At 42.0% G+C, this 23,049-nt stretch overlaps 2 protein-coding genes and 1 long non-coding RNA gene across 3 annotated transcripts; 2 read left to right on the top strand and 1 right to left on the bottom strand.

Annotated features, from left to right (window-relative positions):
* The first annotated feature begins 205 nt into the window (after positions 1 to 205).
* On the top strand, positions 206 to 6,175 carry LOC143009757 (high-affinity choline transporter 1-like). Its single transcript, XM_076161825.1, has 8 exons — positions 206 to 396; positions 1,040 to 1,156; positions 1,541 to 1,696; positions 2,351 to 2,499; positions 2,870 to 3,013; positions 3,458 to 3,611; positions 4,509 to 4,723; positions 5,275 to 6,175. The coding sequence occupies exons 1-8, from the start codon at positions 213 to 215 to the stop codon at positions 5,815 to 5,817; spliced, it is 1,662 nt and encodes a 553-aa protein (XP_076017940.1). The 5' UTR covers positions 206 to 212; the 3' UTR covers positions 5,818 to 6,175.
* Positions 6,176 to 6,204: 29 nt separating this feature from the next.
* LOC143009758 (uncharacterized) lies at positions 6,205 to 9,255 on the bottom strand. The gene is made up of 4 exons (XR_012964714.1): positions 9,073 to 9,255; positions 8,421 to 8,543; positions 8,166 to 8,215; positions 6,205 to 6,309 (listed from the first exon to the last, which is right to left on the bottom strand). It is a non-coding gene; the product is annotated as an uncharacterized LOC143009758 (long non-coding RNA).
* A 4,085-nt stretch (positions 9,256 to 13,340) lies between these two features.
* On the top strand, positions 13,341 to 20,833 carry LOC143009755 (high-affinity choline transporter 1-like). The gene is made up of 8 exons (XM_076161824.1): positions 13,341 to 13,568; positions 14,167 to 14,283; positions 14,662 to 14,817; positions 15,404 to 15,552; positions 15,932 to 16,075; positions 16,517 to 16,670; positions 17,569 to 17,783; positions 19,548 to 20,833. The coding sequence occupies exons 1-8, from the start codon at positions 13,385 to 13,387 to the stop codon at positions 20,088 to 20,090; spliced, it is 1,662 nt and encodes a 553-aa protein (XP_076017939.1). The 5' UTR covers positions 13,341 to 13,384; the 3' UTR covers positions 20,091 to 20,833.
* The last annotated feature ends 2,216 nt before the right edge of the window (positions 20,834 to 23,049 follow it).

The raw sequence follows: 23,049 nt of genomic DNA, 5'->3' as shown, positions 1-23,049 counted from the left end.
ATCCAGAGCAACAAACGAGCACTAACCAAATTAAATCTGAAAACAATGTAAACTACAATGTAGCAATAATGACAATGAATCTAAATTCTAGTGAAACAACAGCACATAGGGGCCCTGAGGCAGTGTAGAGAGGCGGTGCGAGAGGCGGTGCCTGCCTCACAGATTTAATACAACTTGCAGGGGAGGACAGTCATACGGTCTCAGTGAACATCATGGCTGTTAACATTGCAGGAGTCATAGCAATAGTTGTTTTCTATCTGCTGGTCCTTGGAACTGGCATATGGGCTTCCTTCAAGGCCAAAAGAAAACAAAAGAAGCATGCAGCAAACAGCATGGATATGACCCTGCTGGCAAACCGAAACCTCCACCCTGTAGTGGGGATCTTCACCATGACAGGTGACCTTATGCTTCATTACACAAAGGTTGAAAGAGTCTTGACATATTTGAGGCAAAATGCTCTACACCTGAAACTGAAATTGAACTTGATTGTAGTTTAAGTGTGATGTGGCTGGATGCAAAATATTACTGCAATTCTCAAAACTTTCTCACCATATTAATTTCTTTTTGTGTGACATCTCACTGTTACTTTAGTTGATTGGACTTTTTGAATGCTATGATCTAGCAGTGAGGTATCAATTTTGATAATGACGAATTCCAGGCCATTTGAGGAGGAAGAATCTTTCTCTCAATTACCTCACTCAAGGTTTTGCTTATACAGTAAGTCTTCTTGGAGACATTCTATGTGGAATTGGGCTTTACAATTATATTCATGAACTTAATGAAGTAAGTCATTTGAATCAATTAAAGTGACAATACCTATTGCAGCTGCTAAAACAATAACACAGCTCTGATCCATGTTTTTTACAGGCAGAAATTGACTGAAACCTTTAAAACAAGCACCTGGCTGGAACCTTGCCAAGATCCTGGAATCTGATAATGTGGAAACATTCATGAACTTGTTTGATTGCCTTGAATAAGTCTTTCTGGTTCTCTTTCTTTAATGAACTAATTTCTCTGTATTTTTGTATCCACCTTGTAGCTACATGGGTAGGAGGAAGCATCATCGTTGGCACCAGTGAGATGGTGTACTTGCCCTCGATGGGACTTAACTGGGCTGTCACAACGTTAATTGCATACTCTGCATCTTTTATCATTGGTGAGATTTTAAAAAATATAATAAGCACAATACTTGCCTGTGTCTGTTTCTGTGGGGTTGAAGGTGAACCAGGGGTACAGGCGTGGCCTCGCAGCCCCAAGTGTCAATGTGTGACACTGCTCTGCTCTGCCTGTTTTAAAAGCTCTTCCTCCACCCAGCAGTACGCTCTTTCATTTCTGCCAGCCAGCAGACTCTGCAGGACAAGAGCCTGTTTAATACAATGTAGCCTATAGTGACCAAAACTTCATATCTAGATATATATAGATACATAAACATATAAATAATACTAGTTTTTCATGAAGTACAATATCTGCTGTTCTGTTTACTGTTTCTTCTCTTAAGGATATGTACAATATAAAGTTTACATTCTCATTTCTTACAAAGGTGGCTTGTTCTTTGCTCAGCCAATGAGAGACAGAAGATATGTGACCATGATGGATCCTTTCACCATCAAGTATGGAAAAGGATTAACAGCTCTTCTGTCCCTGGGTTCACTTGCACAGGATATTACGTGGGTGCCTGCAACACTCATGGGTTTAGGTACTGTAAGGATTTTTCCGACATACCTCCCCATTTACACCCTCTCTTTGTTTAAGATAAGATAAGATTTGTTATAGTTAGGACCGTCAAGGATTAGTTATGCTGCTATAGGCCTTGACTGCTTGGGGACTTCCCATGATGCACTAAGGTCCTCTCTTCTCCTTCTATCTCTATCTGTGCACATCCATGTTTCTTTGCCCTCTTGTCTCACAGCTTCTTGTGGGACCTTCCCTCCAGAGATGAAAACCCTGTCCACCTCAAAATCCATGCATTCTTTTCGTATTAATTTCATTAGTCATATTCACAATACTATTATCATTGTTGTTGCTGTGCTTCTGTGTTAGGGTTAGGGTTAGCTAGGTGGACGGCCTTCTGCCTAGCTTTAGTTCTCCCTTCATGCATAGATTTGGACAATATGAGCTAACAACCTAGTAACTTGGGAAAGCAACTCAATCCAGTAAAGTGCAAATTAAATTAATTTTTTACATACAAATGTGTTACTTCTCCTATGTCTTTGAGTATTTTACTAAATATTTGGCTGTCAGGCTTAACATTTGAAAGTGGTGTGCATTTATGTATATTAGGCCTAGTAAGTGTGTGTGTGTGTGTGTGTGTGTGTGTGTGTGTGTGTGTGTGTGTGTGTGTGTGTGGTAGGTGTAACCTTAAGTGTGATTCTGCAGTTGCCCCTCAATGTCAGCATCTGGATCTCTTCTGTTGTGGTCATTATCTACACACTGCTGGGAGGTCTCTACTCTGTGGCCTACACAGACATTATACAGCTCGCCCTCATGTTCGTTAGCTTGGTAAGTTTAGTTCTTTTGAACATTTTCAGTTAGCATTATTTTAATAATAATTTGACATATTTGACTTTCGAAGGATCAAAGTAAGGGATTTCTTTTGGGATCAAAGTGATGAGGTGCCAAACGAATCTGACATTCTGATGCATTCCAGTTTGACCAAACACATCTACAGAACAAATGACTTCTTTCTCTGGTTTTGTCATGTAACCTACAGACATAATTGGCCCATGTCAGTGGGTTGGAATCTGATCTTTGTTCTGATATGAAGGTTCAAACAGTTACAGTTATTTGTCCCTGTGCAAGCAACCGAAAAAAAAACATTTGTTTATATTCAAGCTTAAGAGATGTGTTTGTCATTCATGTGTTCCTGCAGTGGCTCTGTGTGCCCTTCATCCTGATGAACCCTGCCTCATTGGACATCACTCAGACAGGATTTAACAACACCCTCCATGCTCCCTGGTTTGGTAAACTGGAGGCAAAAATGACTGGAAGGTGGATTGATTATTTCTTATTTTTGGTAAGAGAAAGTAACAACAACTGTGCCATCTATAATCCAGACATTCTGAACTGAACTTTGATGAAAGGCTTTTGTTCATTTCCACTTAAACTTTAAGCTCGTTAATGTAGACAACTTGGGTGTTGACATGAACCAGGTAGATGGACACAAAAGCAGACAATGAGAAAGTATGATGAAGCTTTAATCATGTAGTTTTAATCAGCAGCAGATACAGTTCAGCATTATGTGAACTGAGATGCTTGAAATCAACACTGCTGCATCTCCTGGCTCAAGCATGAGCACCTGGCAAATCCAAGCACTTGAATGGTCAGTATCAGTGGGACTGTACAATGGCAGCAGGGAAGGGAGGAAAGCAGACAGGAAGTGAAGCACTGGAGCTGAGACAGTTACTCTGGATTTCTTTAAGCAGAATCATTAAAATCATCATTCAATTTTACTTTCAAGGCACTTGGGAGTATGGGATATCAAATCTTCCACCAGAGGACCTTGTCTGCTTCATCTTCTGCTGCTGCCAAAACTGCATGCTATGCTGCTGCTTGCATTATCCCAATATTTGTGATACCCTCTATACTGATTGGGGCGGTGGCAGCATCGACAGGTATGTCTGCATCATGGAATGAACTGTTTCTTTGTTAGGAAACAGACACTTTGTGTTTTCACATGTGTGGTTCTGTCTGGTTCAGTCAGTTATTACCCCCCTTGGTGTGATTCATTTGGACAGGTCTGAACTATGCAATTCCACTGCTGACTAAAACAACCACATTGAAACTGGTTTAAGCAGCTGGTCTCTGATCTCAAAAGTTTCTGCATCTCTGGAACGCTTGTTGTGATCCAAAAGTAGTTCTGAAACAAATTACAGAGCGACATGTTCATTGATTAAGAAGAGAAGTCTCGGTTTGCATTGTTGACCTTATGCAAGACTCCACCTAGCTTTAGCAAAACAAATAGATGCAATGGAAAGTTTGGAGATTTTGAACCTGACCTGGACAAAGGCACAGCAGCCCAGTGGGCTAATAATGCTTAAGACTGTAAAATAACACCAGATTCTAATGTTTGTTTTAGTTATGGTGGCTCCACCATTGTGCTATGCTGGGTGGGGTTGATGTGCATGGAGTCATGTTTGACACTGGCTCTTGGATGCTGTCTTGCTGTGATCAAAGGTTCAACACAGAAAGAAGCAGCACTCTAATTAAAGATTAGTATCAGAACTTAATGAGGTGAAGTGTGTGTGTTTTGACTTTTTTTTAACCAACTGTAGGTTTAAACATTGTGTAATCACGACATAACTACATGATGTCACAAGATAAGTTATGAAGGGATTGGCAAAATAAAGCAGAATTTCCTCACCAGCAAATTGTCCATTAGTTTCTCGAGTCAGGACACCTTATTGTGTATTATAGGATGCTTAACTTCACAGGCCATTTTGTAAAAGAAAATGAAGGAATACCTGTGAAAAAATCTATGTAACCATTTATCATCATCTTTCTCTCTTCAGACTGGAACCTGACTTCATATGGTTCTCCATCTCCATTTGAACGTGGGGAGGCAGCTCTCATCATGCCCATCACCCTGCAGCACCTCACACCATCCTACATCTCCATCATTGGTATTGCTGCCGTTGCTGCTGCTGTTATGTCATCGGCTGACTCTGCTTTGCTGTCTGCAGCCTCCATCTTCACTTCTAATATCTATAACATCCTCAGGCCTCAGGTGAAAAAATATGCATATTTCTAATTTCACACACTATGGAAAAGTGGTCAGTAATTTGATCACTTTTTAATGTTGTCATGGTTGAAGCAGTGGGTGGCACAGCGGTGCAGTAGTTAGCACTTGTGCCTCACAGTAAGAAGGTTGTGGGTACGAGACAAGGGCCTCGCTGTGTGACCTTTCCAGGTACTCCGGCTTCCTCCCACATTCAGGTTAATCTGGTGACTCTAAATTCACCTTAGGTGTGAATGTGAGAGCGAGTGTTGTTTGTGTCTATGTGTGCCCTGTGATGGACTGGCGATCTGTGCAGGATGTACCCTGCCCCTGCCCGTTGACAGCTTGGATTGACTCCAGCGACCCACTAGTGGATAGGTGGTAATAGATAATGGATGGTTGAAACAAAGACTGAAGAGAAGTGAACATAGTGCAGAGAACCAATTAAGAAAAGTGTAGAGAAATTAAATGGATAGTGAAGGATATGATTGTTGAATATGTCAGTCTCTGCTCATTCCAACTGACCAGTTCTTCCTCCCTTCTTCTCTACTCTCATTCAGGCATCAGAAAGAGAAAAACAGTGGGTGATCCGAGTTGTTGTGGTGGTAACAGGTTTGGTTGGTACATCCCTCACAAACTTGAAACACAGCATCACCCTGTTCTGGTTCCTTTCCGCAGAGATAGCCTACATCGTAATCTTCCCTCAGCTCGTCTGCGTCCTCTTCTTCAACATCTCCAATGGTTACGGGGTTGTTATGGGCTTGCTGGTGGGGGTTGTATTAAGACTGTTGAGTGGCGAACCATCATTAGGGCTGCCACCTGTACTCCACTTCCCAGGATGCACTCTTGAGGATGGTGTTTACATCCAGTATTCTCCAGTTAAGACCATCTCCATGCTGGCTGCCTTTGCTTCCATCCTGTTGTTCTCCTACCTGGCTTCTCTGATCTTCAACAAAGGACTACTTCCAGAGAAGTGGGATGTGTTTAAAGTTCAAGTGCAGCAACCTGCACAACCTTTGACACCACTAACTGGACCCTCAAGATGCAAAGAGAATGAGCCTCACCAAGAGGCCTCAGAGCCAATGATTACCACCAAATGTTAGCATTTACACTGTATATGAAGTCCCTACAAGGCTTTTAAGGCAGCAACCAGAACAGCATCCATCAGCCTACATCCACCTGACCTTCTAAATGTGTTCCTTTTGTTGTTCTCTACCTTTTCTCTATCTTCAACAAAGGACAAGTTCCTAAGATGTGTTACATTTTTAAAGTAAAAAACGTCACCTCAGTCACCAACACCCATAGGCACTGCTGAAGGAAACAATAACACAGCAGTGACTGCAGTAAAAAGTAACGTAAAACATAAGACAACTTTTTACTTGTCTTATCTTATCTTAATTTATTCGCTTCTCACCACAATTTCCACCACAATCACTAGTTAACCAGCTTAGATAATGAGAAACAATAATAAACATGCCACTTTTACTCACCTCCAACTACCAGCAACATCACCCAGGCTTTGACATAAGTAATGTAAACATTACTTTTTGCTTGGTGACGGATTCATGTTTCACCAATCCAGAAGCAGCGTCTTTCTGGTTGCAGACAAAATTTTAAAATGCTGATTTTGCTTTAGAATTCTGCATTTCTTATTAACTGCAATGTATTCCAGTGGGAGTTAAGATGTTGCATCTTGTGAACAAACCCTTGTCAGATATTCAATCTATACTTAAAAACCAGAACATGGACCTGAAATCAAAGGCATTTTTGAAAAGATACATTTTATGTGTGAATCCATCTGCAGAGTTGCTTTATTATTTGTTTTACCATTCTTGTAAAATAAAGGTCAAAGGTAAATTAATGATATAATTGCTTTCTTACTTTCACAATGTGACACGGATTAAGTTTTTTTAAAAAGCTAGAAAAGAACCCTTTAGGATTTCCTGCATTATTTACTTGCTGAATATGGTCTCATCTTAAGTCATTTGGACAGGCACATTATGCAGATACTTGTGGCATACATATAATTGTTTACTTTATGTCTTTAGCTGACATTATGTTGACTCATTCTCTTTTTTTAGCAATGATAAATGCCCCCAAACATCTCATGTGGCTGCTGATCAGACATGCAGAAGAGTGAAGAGGAATGTCAGCTGCAAATGTCTAAAACTGCTTCAGTTCATCAATGACATAGATTCATATAGTATTCAACCAAATGATGGTCAATATAATCATGAATGTTGCCTGTGTGATAACGATGCACAAATAGTCTGACCAAGTAGTCAAACAAAAATCATAGACATTGAACATTGAGCTCATCGGCTTTTTTTACTTACATTTCAGTTCTGTCTGTGATCAGGTATGTCAGGTTTAGCAAGTCCCATAAGGTTTCAGATGCCTGTGTCTCAATCTGGGTTACTCAATATGTGAGTTTAAGGGGTTAGGTGTGGCTGGGTCAGGACTGTCAAGGACTGTCAGTTGACTGTAGCACAGAATGTAATTCTGTCTTTGTTTCTTCATTTTGTACGTTATGTTAACGTATATTTGAGTGTGCAAGAATGAATGGGTGACTCCTAAGGTCAGTAAGACGGTTGATCGGTTGATTTATCCGTTCTCAAGCTGCCACATATCAAAGTGATCAAGGGCAACAATATTACTTGTGTTTGTAATATAATTCCCTGTATTTCTCACATTAAATACATTCATTTTACCTTAGTAGTTACACATTACACATTCCAAAGCTACCAAAGGCACTGTGAGTTAAACATATTTAAGATATTGTCATGTTAAATGCAATTCACAATGAAATCCCATGCAATTGAAATTTTTCTTGCACCACCTCTTACACATCACACACACAAACACATGCATTACAGAGGGGGTGCAGGGCAGCCATAGTACGGCGCCGTTGAGCAGTTAGGGGTTGGGTGCCTTGCTCACAGGCACCTCGGCAGTGCCCTGGAGGCAAACTGGCAACTCAGAAGCAACCAGTCCACTTATTGGTCCATACGGGACTCGAACTGCCGCCCCGATCCAGTTGCAATAATAATAGTAATATGCCCAACTTTTTAACATTACTGATACTTAACTTACTTCAATCTTTCATGCCCAAAGTAAATGAAATTGGATCAAAATGGCCATGTTTGTCCTTATAAGGCTTCTCTAGCAGGCACTGGTGCTCCAGTGGAAGACGAGCTATGCAACAATGGACTCATGCCAGTTCCAAAACTCCAATCAGTTTCAATTATTTGTCTCATGATTTAACCTTTATAGATCAAATTATTTACTTTGAATTCTTAATTACCTACTTCATGATTCTGAGTACATTTTAACTTTAAAAGCAAAGGTTCAGCAAATCCAGACTCAATGTACTCGCTTGCTTTTTTGTGCAGAATGCAAAAACCTTTTACAAATAACCACCAAAGTGCCTTTTGCACAGCCACAGTCTTACCTTTGTCACAGCTCTCTATGGTGGGAGCAGTTTGGGAGGGTTTGTAGTATCTCACGTAGCCCAGAGAGGTGAGAGGCAGAGAGAAGATATGATTTCTTTATCTCGCAGCATGACAGCATGATTTTGATAAAGTTCAACTGAATAGCCTCAAATCTACAACATGTTAAAACCACAAGTGAACTACAAAAGTGCAGGAACTTTTATTTAAAGATTACAGAGCCATAACCTGCATTTTACATGTGGGGTTTGACTTACTTTGAAGGTGTTTTTGAGGTCCTCCTCTGAGAAGGTTTTGGGGATCATGACAAAGATCCTGGTCAACTCCTCGTCCTCCACATCTCTGTGGCTTGTTGAGGAACGGGACTGGGCAATAAATACCTAACCAAACAAAAGTTACAGACAACTCAATGATCAATGTTTCCCTGAGCCTAAACACCGAGCATCATCAGATGTGAATTTACTGAAATGACCAAAGATCTCTACATCTGGATGAGACGAGATATTCCTTGCCTTTAGAGTAAAATTAATAGTAATGTAATGTACTCTTCTTCTTCTCTTAAGATGATGTCAGAGGCCCTGAGTTCTGACCTGCATTTTCATTTTATCCCGTTTTCTTCCTGAGAAGAGCAGACTGAACTTTTTGAACAAGACTGAAGCATGAAATGACCTCACTGTGCTTCAATATGATATATTTAAATCACGCAGTTGGTTCGGCAGCTTGTTGTGCATTACTCTGAGACCTGGATAAAAGCTTTCTCAAAATGATTCAAGTGATTTGCTCTGGGTTTTCTATTCTAGAATGTTTCCAAATTGTGTTCGTGGAAAGGGAGCTAAATTAAATGACAGATGATGCTAACCGATGACCCGACCCGACCCGTCTGCGGGTGGAGGTGGAGACGCCACAGACCTCTGGACTGCACGAGCGGTAGTCACATCTCGGGTGGGTGTCAAAGTGACGCAGCGCGGGGCCGCTCGCGCTCCACTCTTGACATCTACCGCGAAGCTGTCCCGGAGCACATCCTCCGTGACAGACCGACTGGTGACCACAGACAAACGGCTGTTTGGAGGCTCGTCCAGGTTTTCTGGCACCTGTTTCACGGGATAGTCCTCCAACTTTGTCCAGGTTGCGTTTAAGGCTTCTTCTTCTTCTCTGTCCCTTTGTGAGTTCACACTAAAGAAAAGCTGCGTGCCTCCGCCTATCGCATTGGAGTATGAACTGCATTAGTGAGGCGTCATCATGCTCAGAAGAGCCGATGCCCATCGAGCCAAGCCGGCTCTCCACTTTTTTTTCATTTTGCTGCTCAGCTGTCACTGGCTCAGCTCTGCTCACGGCAGAACTGTGTGGCGGCCATGTGGCTTAACTAGCTGATACTTTAACATAGGTTTCTGCAGCGATCTTTTGAGTTTCTGCTGCGCTGAATTGTGTAAAATCCTTTACGTTTGCCGTTTCATAAAAAAAAGAAGAAGGGCAAAACCGTTCCTCGAGGAATGTGAGGATATAGGATCCTACCATTATGAGAAAAAAGAGGGGGCCAGTCAGGTCAGGTCTGTCCTGTCCCCCCTCAGTCAGTGAGTGAGACAGCAGACAGCGGTGAGGAGGAGTGTGCGAGTCCGGCAGACAAACACGAAAATATGAGTGACGCCTGCACTATAAATTACATTTTTTAGAACAGTTAGTGCAGGTTAGAGCAGGTTCCACCACAAACCTGCACAGACACATCAGAACTGTCCATCCCACAGTGCAGTGTGTCTGGTCCCAAACCAACAACAACTGCTGCGGCATCGACTAGTAGTGCAAGTATTACCACTCCTACTGCAAAGTAAGTCAGTTCATACCAAAGCAGATGACCCCAGCCAAACAGCATAGCGATGAGGAGTTGGCCTAAATGGTTGCCACTGATTTTCCCGCCCTTTTCCATTGTGGAGGACAAAGGTTTTAAAGTTTAAAGTTTTGTTAAAGCCTTAAATCCCACTTACACTCTACCCAGTAGAAAAACACTGTCCCAAACAAGGATCTCAAAATATGACACAGAACGTGCATTATGGCAAGACAGGGTGAAAAAAAGCTCCATCAGTTTGCCTGACAACTGACTACTGGACCTCCAGAACCACCTGCTCTTTCATGTCTGTGACTGGCCACTTTATTGAAAACTACAAGATGACATCTTGCCTGCTGGACTGACACCCTGCAGAAAACTTGGCAGAGGAGCTATGAAGAGTGGCAAATGAGTGGCAAGTACAGGACAAAGTGGTGTGCTGTGTGAGTGATAATGCTGCAAACATCACCAAAGCCATAAAAAATTCTGAAGTGGACCCATGCACCACCCATGTCTGGCGCATACATTACACCTGATGATTAGAGATGCCCTGAAGGTGGTGAAAAAAAAACCTTGGACAAGGTAAAGGCTATTGTGGAGTTTTTCCACAGAAGCACAGTTGTTGTTGTTCATTTGTTTTTGTGTTAAATTACAATAAAAGTTTAATTAAACTTTTAAACAAAAGTAAGAATGCCTGCTTTTGTAACAGAACAAATGCACAATTAGGCAATTATAAGGCTTCCCATAAAAACACTGAATGCAAAATGGGTTTATCAACACACAAACCATACATATTAGCCAAGTTAGGCTAAAATATGAGGCTACAGATGATATTAAATTTAGGAGCCGTGTGGGAGCCGAAAGAGCCGGCTCTCTGAAAAGAGCCAAACTTCCCATCACTACTGCTGCTAAAGATTCATTCGCGAGTCAGTCTGGATTGTTTTTATTGCTGCGTTAGAGTGAAAAGTAGAAATACTTATTCTATACATACAAAATAGAAGAAAACTATACTACTACTTTTACAATCAGCGTGGTCTCTCTGTTTTATGTCAGCTCTACTTGAGCCAAGTGGTCCTGACATAACCTATAAATGGATGTGCATGGACAACTGAAGTTCATATTGCAAATGTTAACTTCTATTTAACTATCTTTTTACAAAACACATTATGAACAACCTGAAATTTCGTGAAAGTAAAATAAGTCCAATTTCAAAAATAGAAAATAATAACAATAAGGTATAAATAAAACAACTTGTCAAGATGTAGAAATTATTTTAAATGTACATACATTTCCACATCTGTGTAGAAATGTGAGCTGAACTGACTCACTAGCCGTGGATAACTCCAAAAAAGTCTTGGAGGAACATAGAGTGGACAGTCGCCTGGACAGTTACAATTTGCTTTCACCGACAACAATACAGGATAGAAATAATAATAATTAATAATAATGTGCTTCCTATACGGCGAGAAATTATAACATATAAGAGAAGAAGAAAGCACGATGTTCAAAGATATTTCCAAAACAAACACACAGCATTTACTGAAAAGTACCAAGCTGGAAATTAAGGTAAAAGAACGATTTGGATACTTCTGTGGAAAGCTGGGGAGAACAAATCGATCAAGAAGATCGATTTGAGAGATCGTAAGGCACGGAAAGCCTTTCACAGGCGGAGATTACATGAAGGAATCATTTACTAAAATATCAGAGAATCTATTCTCCGAAAATCACCTTTGTTAAATGCTGATCTGACGCTGATGTGGAAACGCTGCATTTCAGTGGCGGGATAACGTAACTTCGTGGGACACAAAATCGACATGCGTTGTGGGAAATGTAGTTTATGGACAATGTACACTTAAAAGCGGCACAGACGTTTATTTTGCTCTTGCGGGCCACATAAAACCACATAAACGACCTGACGGGCCCACGGCCTTGAGTTTGACACCTGTGCTTTAAACTATTCAAAGCAACATTTATACTATTCAAGCAAGAGGGTGCTGGTTAGATTCCCAGCCAGGTCCTTTCTGTGTAGAGCTTGCATGTTCTCTCTGTGTTTGGGTGTGTTTCCTCCGGGTGCTCCAAAGTCCTCCCACCCCCAAAGACATTCAGGTGAAGCGTGAACTCTAAATGTCACTTTTCTTTCTGTCTGCTATGTCTCTGTGAGGTTGCCCTGCTGGTGCCTGGTGACTTATCCAGGCTGTACCTCTTGTCCAATGACCACTGGGCTAGGCTCCAGCACCCCTGCCACCCTGAGAGGACAAGAGACGATGGAGAATGAATGAACACTCTGGAAATGATTGGTGGATTGGTTTTCAGCTTTTGTATAATTGGTCATCATTCAAATCCAGAAGATAATTTTGGATCTCACAGTGCAAGCTCTGGATCAGAACTGGTTTTGGATGTATTTGAATAAGAAACAAACAGTTACGTCTGTTTTCAAGAATACATAGTAAAAGCCAGGCTAACTCCCAGGACAGACCCTACTGCCACCACCACTAAGAGGTTTTATGGTCCTCTGTCTAATTTGGTGGATAACAAATATTAACTGTATGTTCAAAATTTCCAAAAAGATTTTTACCAATGATGTTATCCTGGCTACCTTTGAAGTGGAAAGCCTTGAAATAAACATGCCACAACATGAAGGAGTAGGCCGTCAAATCAAACTGGTTCACCAAGTGAACAGATGGTAGTCAGCAGTACATTTCTTGAAGCATGCCTTCCTCTCATTTAATTGGATAATTACACACAGGTGAAAGGTACAAGAAGGCAGAGTAAAGATCACATAAAAAATTATTTTGCTTCTATTCATGCATACACTTATTCCAGTCATGGATCCAACTTTCACACCCAAAGCAGTTAGTGGTGCAATGTCTTGCTCAACAACATTTGGATAACTCACTTGAAGGAAAAAACAAATCCATCTATCATGAGATAATGGTTGATGTTTTACTCAAGAAACATTTCGTTCCTTACCATTCTCACCACTCTAAGAAGCATAGGACATAGAAATGGGAAAGCCATAGCAGCAAGGCATCAGCACACTCATACATCCGCATCAGGGCTTCAGAGGCTGAATCTCAATGAAACCTACTGGGAAATTTAAATATATACTGTTTAGTGGGGATATTCACCGTGAAAGGTCACTCAACGATTAGCAGCATGATAAATAAGTAGGGGTGATTTAGTCGCTTTTATCCAGAGCAACAAACGACCACTAACCAAATTGAATCTAAAAACAATGTAAACTACAATGTAGCAATAATGACAATGAATCTAAATTCTAGTGAAACAACAGCACATAGGGGCCCTGAGGCAGTGTAGAGAGGCGGTGCGAGAGGCGGTGCCTGCCTCACAGATATGATACAACTTGCAGGGGAGGACAGTCATACGGTCTCAGTGAACATCATGGCTGTTAACATTGCAGGAGTCATAGCAATAGTTGTTTTCTATCTGCTGGTCCTTGGAACTGGCATATGGGCTTCCTTCAAGGCCAAAAGAAAACAAAAGAAGCATGCAGCAAACAGCATGGATATGACCCTGCTGGCAAACCGAAACCTCCACCCTGTAGTGGGGATCTTCACCATGACAGGTGACCTTATGCTTCATTACACAAAGGTTGAAAGAGTCTTGACATATTTGAGGCAAAATGCTTTACACCTGAAACTGAAATTGAACTTGATCGTAGTTTAAGTGTGATGTGGCTGGATGCAAAATATTACTGCAATTCTCAAAACTTTCTCACCATATTAATTTCTTTTTGTGTGACATCTCACTATTACTTTAGTTGATTGGACTTTTTGAATGCTATGATCTAGCAGTGAGGTATCAATTTTGATAATGACGAATTCCAGGCCATTTGAGGAGGAAGAATCTTTCTCTCAATTACCTCACTCAAGGTTTTGCTTATACAGTAAGTCTTCTTGGAGACATTCTATGTGGAATTTGGCTTTACAATTATATTCATGAACTTAATGAAGTAAGTCATTTGAATCAATTAAAGTGACAATACCTATTGCAGCTGCTCAAACAATAACACAGCTCTGATCCATGTTTTTTACAGGCATAAATTGACTGATTTGCCTTACTCCATTAACTTGTTTGATTGGTCTTGTTTGCCTTGCATATGTCTTTCTGGTTCTCTTTATTTAATGAACTTATTTCTCTGTATTTGTGTATCCACCTTGTAGCTACATGGGTAGGAGGAGGCATGATCGTTGGCACCAGTGAGATGGTGTACTTGCCCTCGATGGGACTTAACTGGGCTGTCACAATGTTAATTGCATTCACTGCATCTTTTATCATTGGTGAGATTTTATAAATATAATAAGCACAATACTTGCCTGTGTCTGTTTCTGTGGGGTTGAAGGTGAACCAGGGGTACAGGCGTGGCCTCGCAGCCCCAAGTGTCAATGTGTGACACTGCTCTGCATGTTTTAAAAGCTCCTCCTTCACCCAGCAGTACGCTCTTTCATTTCTGCCAGCCAGCAGACTCTGCAGGACAAGAGCCTGTTTAATACAATGTAGCCTATAGTGACCAAAACTTCATATGTAGATATATATAGATACATAAACATATAAATAATACTAGTTTTTCATGAAGTACAATATCTGCTGTTCTGTTTACTGTTTCTTCTCTGAAGGATATGTACAATATAATGTTTACATTCTCATTTCTTACAAAGGTGGCTTGTTCTTTGCTCAGCCAATGAGAGACAGAAGATATGTGACCATGATGGATCCTTTCACCATCAAGTATGGAAAAGGATTAACAGCTCTTCTGTCCCTGGGTTCACTTGCACAGGATATTACGTGGGTGCCTGCAACACTCATGGGTTTAGGTACTGTAAGGATTTTTCCGACAAACCTCCCCATTTACACCCTCTCTTTGATTAAGTGTCGGCTTAAAACCTTTCATTTTAAAGCTTATAGTTAGGACCGTCAAGGCTTGCCATGGACCAGCCCCTAGTTATGCTGCTATAGGCCTTGACTGCTTCGGGACTTCCCATGATGCACTAAGGTCCTCTCTTCTCCTCCCCTCTCTATCTGTGCATATCCATGTTTCTTTGCCCTCTTGTCTCACAGCTTGTTGTGGAACCTGTCCTGTAGAGATGAAAACCCTATCCACCTCAAAATCCATGCATTCAATTCGTATTAATTTCATTTGTCATATTCACAATACTATTATCATTGCATGGATTTGGACAATATGAGCTAACAACCTAGTAACCTGGGAAAGCAACTCAAGCCAGTAAAGAGCAAATGAAATTAATTTTTGACATAAAAAATGTATTTTGCTAAATGTTTGGCTGTCAGGCTCAACAATTGAAGGTGTTGTGCATTTATGTATATTAGGCCTATTAAGTGTGTTTGTGTGTGTGTGTGTGTGTGTGTGTGTGTGTGTGTGTGTGTGTGTGTGTGTGGTAGGTGTAACCTTAAGTGTGATTCTGGAGTTGCCCCTCAATGTCAGCATCTGGATCTCTTCTGTTGTGGTCATTATCTACACACTGCTGGGAGGTCTCTACTCTGTGGCCTACACAGACATTATACAGCTCATCCTCATGTTCGTTAGCTTGGTAAGTTTAGTTCTTTTAAACATTTTCAGTTAGCATTATTCTAATAATAATTTGACATGTTTGACTTTGGAAGGATCAAAGTAAGGGATTTCTTTTGGGATCAAAGTGATGAGGTGCCAAACGAATCTGACATTCTGATGCATTCCAGTTTGACCAAACACATCTACAGAACAAATGACTTCTTTCTCTGGTTTTGTCATGTAACCTACAGACATAATTGGCCCATGTCAGTGGGTTGGAATCTGATCTTTGTTCTGATATGAAGGTTCAAACAGTTACAGTTATTTGTCCCTGTGCATGCAACCGAAAAAAACTTTGTTAAAAAATGTGTTTATATTCAAGCTTAAGAGATGTGTTTGTCATTCATGTGTTCCTGCAGTGGCTCTGTGTGCCCTTCATCCTGATGAACCCTGCCTCATTGGACATCACTCAGACAGGATTTAACAACACCCTCCATGCTCCCTGGTTTGGTAAACTGGAGGCAAAAATGACTGGAAGGTGGATTGATTATTTCTTATTTTTGGTAAGAGAAAGTAACAACAACTGTGCCATCTATGATCCAGACATTCTGAACTGAACTTTGATCAAAGGCTTTTGTTCATTTCCACTTAAACTTTAAGCTAGTTAATGTAGACAACTTGGGTGTTGACATGAACCAGGTAGATGGACACAAAAGCAGACAATGAGAAAGTATGATGAAGCTTGAATCATGTAGTTTTAATCAGCAGCAGATACAGTTCAGCATTATGTGAACTGAGATGCTTGAAATCAACACTGCTGCATCTCCTGGCTCAAGCATGAGCACCTGGCAAATCCAAGCACTTGAATGGTCAGTATCAGTGGGACTGTACAATGGCAGCAGGGAAGGGAGGAAAGCAGACAGGAAGTGAAGCACTGGAGCTGAGACAGTTACTCTGGATTTCTTTAAGCAGAATCATTAAACTCATTCAATTTTACTTTCAAGGCACTTGGGAGTATGGGATATCAAATCTTCCACCAGAGGACCTTGTCTGCTTCATCTTCTGCTGCTGCCAAAACTGCATGCTATGCTGCTGCTTGCATTATCCCAATATTTGTGATACCCTCTATACTGATTGGGGCGGTGGCAGCATCAACAGGTATGTCTGCATCATGGAATGAACTGTTTCTTTGTTAGAAAACAGACACTTTGTGTTTTCACATGTGTGGTTCTGTCTGGTTCAGTCAGTTATTACCCCCCTTGGTGTGATTCATTTGGACAGATCTGAACTATGCAATTCCACTGCTGACTAAAACAACCACATTGAAACTGGTTTAAGCAGCTGGTCTCTGATCTCAAAAGTTTCTGCATCTCTGGAACGCTTGTTGTGATCCAAAAGTAGTTCTGAACCAAATTACAGAGCGACATGTTCATTGATTAAGAAGAGAAGTCTCGGTTTGCATTGTTGACCTTATGCAAGACTCCACCTAGCTTTAGCAAAACAAATAGATGCAATGGAAAGTTTGGAGATTTTGAACCTGACCTGGACAAAGGCACAGCAGCCCAGTGGGCTAATAATGCTAAAGCCTGTAAAATAACACCAGATTGTAATGTTTGTTTTAGTTATGGTGGCTCCACCATTGTGCTGTGCTGTGTGGGGTTGATGTGCATGGAGTCATGTTTGACACTGGCTCTTGGATGCTGTCTTGCTGTGATTAAAGGTTCAACACAGAAAGAAGGAGCACTCTAATTAAAGATTAGTATCAGAACTTAATGAGGTGAAGTGTGTGTGTTTTGACTTTTTTTTAACCAACTGTAGGTTTAAACATTGTGTTATCACGACATAACTACATGGTGTCACAAGATAAGTAATAAAGGGATTGGCAAAATGAAGCAGAATTTCCTCACCATCAAATTGTCCATTAGTTTCTTGAGTCAGGACACCTTATTGTGTATTATAGGATGCTTAACTTCACAGGCCATTTTGTAAAAGAAAATGAAGGAAAACCTGTGAAAGAATCTGTGTAACCGGTTATCATCATCTTTCTTTTCTTCAGACTGGAACCTGACTTCATATGGTTCTCCATCTCCATTTGAACGTGGGGAGGCAGCTCTCATCATGCCCATCACCTTGCAGCAGCTCACACCATCCTACATCTCCATCATTGGTATTGCTGCCGTTGCTGCTGCTGTTATGTCATCGGCTGACTCTGCTTTGCTGTCTGCAGCCTCCATCTTCACTTCTAATATCTATAACATCCTCAGGCCTCAGGTGAAAAAATATGCATATTTCTAATTTCACACACTATGGAAAAGTGATCAGTAATTTGATCACTTTTTAATGTTGTCATGGTTGAAACAGTGGGTGGCACAGCGGTGCAGTAGTTAGCGCTTGTGCCTCACAGTAAGAAGGTTGTGGGTACGAGACAAGGGCCTTGCTGTGTGACCTTTCCAGGTACTCCGGCTTCCTCCCACATTCAGGTTAATCTGGTGACTCTAAATTGTCCTTAGGTGTGAATGTAATGTAATGAATGTGAGAGCGAGTGTTGTTTGTGTCTATGTGTGCCCTGTGATGGACTGGCGATCTGTCCAGGATGTACCCTGCCCCTGCCCGTTGACAGCTTGGATTGACTACAGCGACCCACTAGTGCAGGGGTGGGCAAACTTTTTGATTTGCGGGCCACAATGGGTTATAAATTTGACAGAGGGGCCGAGCCAGTCAAGGATGGATGTGTGAGTGTTTGTGTGAACTAATATAAATGACATGTACACGCTATTATATGAAAGTATTTGGCCTTCAACAGGCAGCAAAGCATGAATATGCAAGTCTCATTGCACAAATTGTTTTCCAAATGCATTAATTTAATTACATTTTATTTTAATTAAAACAGTAGAGAAATTCATGTCCAGTTTCAGTGAGAACAGTGTTGTTGATCTCCCTTTTTTGCCAGTGCATCAAAGTCTGGAGTTAGTTTTGTTGTGGCAATTCTCAGGATAGAGCCGAGCTGTTGGTCAGTTAACTTGGATCTGTGACAGGCTTTGTTGATGTTCATGACGCTAAATGTCTGCTCACATACGTAGGTCGAGCCAAAAAAAAACTCAGCATCTTCTGTGCAGTCCTCCGGAGGTTTGGAAACGTGGCTTTGTTAAGTGAAGCATAAAAGTCATTCAGTGTATGCGAATTAAACTTCTCCTTTAGGACGGAGTCAGATTCAAGATCGATCAGTTCCAATTGCAGCTCCTGTGGCGCTGTTTCAGGGTCTTGTGACAGGGGACAGGACACCAGCTGAAGTGACTTTTCAATGTTTTCAAAATCAGAGAACATACGGCAGGATTCTCCGTGCAGGTCGTCAAGTGATTTGCTGTATTTCTTTGTGTTTTGCGTCGCCTCTCTTTCTTGCGTTGACCGCTTGCTAGCTTAGTTAGCATGCTTCGTAGCAAAGTGACAGCTGATATTGTACTCTTTGAAAACCACCACAGTTTCTTGGCATAACAGGCAAACAGCCTTTGGTCGGACTTCAGTGAAGAAATATTTTACCGACACTCCTTATTTAACATTTCGGCACTCACTGTCCACTCTTCGCTTCTTTGATCCACTCATTTTTACAGAAGGGCTCGTAGGACAAAGCGAAAAAGTGAAGAAGGGAGTTATACGGTCAATGTCTCTGAAGTGCGCCATCTATTGGGGAAAAGCGGACATTGCGGGGGAAATGTAAAACGGACGAGGTTTACTTAAAATAAAAAAGTAATTTAATAATAATATGATAATTCGGCAGGCCGGATTAAAAAGCCCAACGGCCCGCGGGCATATGGCTCGCGGCCCGTAGTTTGCCCATGTCTGCACCAGTGGATAGGTGGTAATAGGTAATGGATGGTTGAAACAAAGACTGAAGAGAAGTGAACGTAGTGCAGAGCACCAATAAAGAGAAGTGTAGAGAAATTAAATAGGTAGTGAAGGATATGATTGTTAAATATGTCAGTCTCTGCTCATTCCAACTGACCAGTTCTTCCTCCCTTCTTCTCTCCTCTCATTCAGGCATCAGAAAGAGAAAAACAGTGTGCGATCCGAGTTGTTGTGGTGGTAACAGGTTTGGTTGGTACATCCCTCACAAACTTGAAACACAGCATCACCCTGTTCTGGTTCCTTTCCTCAGAGATAGCCTACATCGTAACCTTCCCTCAGCTCGTCTGCGTCCTCTTCTTCAACATCTCCAATGGTTACGGGGTTGTTATGGGCTTGCTGGTGGGGGTTGTATTAAGACTATTGAGTGGCGAACCATCATTAGGGCTGCCACCTGTACTCCACTTCCCAGGATGCACTCTTGAGGATGGTGTTTACATCCAGTATTCTCCAGTTAAGACCATCTCCATGCTGGCTGCCTTTGCTTCCATCCTGTTGTTCTCCTACCTGGCTTCTCTGATCTTCAACAAAGGACTACTTCCAGAGACGTGGGATGTGTTTAAAGTTCAAGTGCAGCAACCTGCACAACCTTTGACACCACTAACTGGACCCTCAAGATGCAAAGAGAATGAGCCTCACCAAGAGGCCTCAGAGCCAATGATTACCACCAAATGTTAGCATTTACACTGTATATGAAGTCCCTACAAGGCTTTTAAGGCAGTAACCAGAACAGCATCCATCAGCCTACATCCACCTGACCTTCTAAATGTGTTCCTTTTGTTGTTCTCTACCTTTTCTCTATCTTCAACAAAGGACAAGTTCCTAAGATGTGTTACATTTTTAAAGTAAAAAACGTCACCTCAGTCACCAGCACCCATAGGCACTGCTGAAGGAAACAATAACACAGCAGTGACTGCAGTAAAAAGTAACGTAAAACATAAGACAACTTTTTACTTGTCTTATCTTATCTTAATTTATTCGCTTCTCACCACAATTTCCACCACAATCACTAGTTAACCAGCTTAGATAATGAGAAACAATAATAAGCATGCCACTTTTACTCACCTCCAACTACCAGCAACATCACCCAGGCTTTGACATAAGTAATGTAAACATTACTTTTTGCTTGGTGACGGATTCATGTTTCACCAATCCAGCAGCAGCGTCTTTCTGGTTGCAGACAAAATTTTAAAATGCTGATTTTGCTTTAGAATTCTGCATTTCTTATTAACTGCAATGTATTCCAGTGGGAGTTAAGATGTTGCATCTTGTGAACAAACCCTTGTCAGATATTCAATCTATACTTAAAAACCAGAACATGGACCTGAAATCAAAGGCAGTTTTGAAAAGATACATTTTAAGTGTGAATCCATCTGCAGAGTTGCTTTATTATTTGTTTTACCATTCTTGTAAAATAAAGGTCAAAGGTAAATTAATGATATAAGTGCTTTCTTACTTTCACAATGTGACACGGATTAAGTTTTTTTAAAAAGCTAGAAAAGAACCCTTTAGGATTTCCTGCATTATTTACTTGCTGAATATGGTCTCATCTTAAGTCATTTGGACAGGCACATTATGCAGATACTTGTGGCATACATATAATTGTTTACTTTATGTCTTTAGCTGACATTATGTTGACTCATTCTCTTTTTTTAGCAATGATAAATGCCCCCAAACATCTCATGTGGCTGCTGATCAGACATGCAGAAGAGTGAAGAGGAATGTCAGCTGCAAATGTCTAAAACTGCTTCAGTTCATCAATGACATAGATTCATATAGTATTCCATATAATCATGAATGTTGCCTGTGTAATAACGATGCACAAATAGTCTGACCAAGTAGTCAAACAAAAATCATAGACATTGAACATTGAGCTCATCGGCTTTTTTTAATTACATTTACATTACATTACGGTCATTTAGCAGACGCTTTTATCCAAAGCGACTTACAATAAGTGTGTTCAACAAAGGTAGATAAAAGAACTTCAGGTCACAAGAAATCGTAAGCGCATTTCCTTCCTAAACCAACAGCTAAGAGCATAACTAGAGCTAGAGTAGAAGTGCAATAAGTTATGTACTATGATGAATGAGAAAAAACAAAAAACAAAAGGACAGATTAGAAATGAAAGATTAGAGAACAAGAGCATCAGAAGAGCTAGGACAGAGTAGGTGATGTCCTAAGAGGGAGGATCCGGGTAGTGTTTCTTGAAGAGATGGGTCTTCAGCCTGCGGCGAAAGATGGGTAGCGACTCCGCTGTCCTGACATCAGTCGGGAGAGCATTCCACCACTGAGGTGCCAGAACAGAGAAAAGACGTGACCGCATCGATCTCAAGCAGGGGCCGCTGAGCGCCGGGGCAGCCAATCGCCTGGAGGCAGCAGAGCGAAGTGGTCGGCCGGGGGTGTAGGGCTTGACCATAGCCTGGAGGTATGAAGGAGCTGTTCCTTTCACTGCCCTGTAGGCTAGCACCAGAGTTTTAAACTGGATGCGAGCAGCTACGGGGAGCCAGTGTAGAGAACGGAGAAGGCAAGTTGTGTGGGAGAACTTGGGAAGGTTGAACACCAGACGAGCAGCAGCTTTCTGGACGAGCTCCAGAGGTCTGATGGCGGAAGCCGGGGCGCCAGCAAGGAGGGAGTTGCAGTAGTCCAGGCGGGAGATGACAAGAGCCTGGATCAGCACCTGCGCTGCCTTGTCGGTGAGGAAGGGACGGATCCTCCGGATGTTGTAGAGGAGGAATCTGCAGGAACGCGTCACCGAAGCGATGTTTGCCGCGAACGACAGTTGGTCGTCCAGGGTCACACCCAGATTCCTCGCGGTCCGAGTAGACGTCACCACGGAGTCATCTATGGTGATGGCCAGGTCTCGGTGCGGGCAGCCCTTCCCTGGGAGAAACACCATCTCAGTCTTGTCCAGGTTGAGCTTCAGGTGGTGCTTCGACATCCACCCCGAGATGTCTGCCAGGCAAGCAGCGATGCGCGTCTCCACTTGGGCGTCAGAAGGAGGAAACGACAGAATCAGCTGGGTGTCATCAGCATAGCAGTGGTAGGAGAAGTTATGGGAGTGGATAACCGAACCGAGAGATGTTGTGTAGAGGGAGAAAAGAAGAGGGCCCAAGACCGAACCTTGCGGAACCCCAGTGGTGAGCCTACGTGGCTTCGAAACAGAACCTCTCAGTGTTACCTGGTAGGAGCAACCTGTCAGGTAGGACGCGAACATGGAGAGCGCAGAGCCAGAGACACCCATTCCCTCAAGGGTAGAGAGAAGGATCTGGTGGTTCACCGTGTCGAATGCTGCAGACAGGTCCAGGAGAATCAGGACAGAGGAGAGAGAGTTCGCTCTAGCAGTTTGGAGTGACTCGGTCACTGCCAGGAGGGCCGTCTCGGTCGAGTGGCCCACCTTGAAGCCAGACTGGTGGGGGTCCAAAAGGTTATTCTGGTGGAGGTACAGGGACAGTTGATTGAAGACAGCACGTTCAAGAGTTTTAGATAGGAAGGGTAGAAGGGATACCGGTCTGTAGTTCTTGATGTCTGAAGGTTCAAGAGTTGGTTTCTTTAGAAGCGGAGTGACTCTAGCAGTCTTGAAAGCAGAGGGGAAAGAGCCAGAGGCCAGAGACGTGTTGATGACGTGGGTCAGGTAGGG

This window comes from Genypterus blacodes, unplaced genomic scaffold (genome assembly GCF_046128005.1).
Source record: "Genypterus blacodes isolate CSIRO-AG114 ecotype Tasmania unplaced genomic scaffold, CSIRO-AGI_Gbla_v1 ptg000115l_1, whole genome shotgun sequence".
NCBI classification, from domain to species: domain Eukaryota; kingdom Metazoa; phylum Chordata; class Actinopteri; order Ophidiiformes; family Ophidiidae; genus Genypterus; species Genypterus blacodes.
Note: the sequence above shows the minus strand (reverse complement) of the source record. Positions and strands in the feature narration are given on the sequence as shown.

Excerpts from the sequence above, each read along its gene's own strand:
- LOC143009757 (XM_076161825.1), top strand. The coding sequence starts at position 213 with ATGGCTGTTAACATTGCAGGAGTCATAGCAATAGTTGTTTTCTATCTG. Across the intron at positions 1,157-1,540 it reads CTCTGCATCTTTTATCATTG|GTGGCTTGTTCTTTGCTCAG; the intron begins GTGAGATTTTAA and ends TTTCTTACAAAG. Across the intron at positions 1,697-2,350 it reads TGCAACACTCATGGGTTTAG|GTGTAACCTTAAGTGTGATT; the intron begins GTACTGTAAGGA and ends TGTGTGTGGTAG.
- LOC143009755 (XM_076161824.1), top strand. The coding sequence starts at position 13,385 with ATGGCTGTTAACATTGCAGGAGTCATAGCAATAGTTGTTTTCTATCTG. Across the intron at positions 14,818-15,403 it reads TGCAACACTCATGGGTTTAG|GTGTAACCTTAAGTGTGATT; the intron begins GTACTGTAAGGA and ends TGTGTGTGGTAG. Across the intron at positions 17,784-19,547 it reads ATAACATCCTCAGGCCTCAG|GCATCAGAAAGAGAAAAACA; the intron begins GTGAAAAAATAT and ends CCTCTCATTCAG.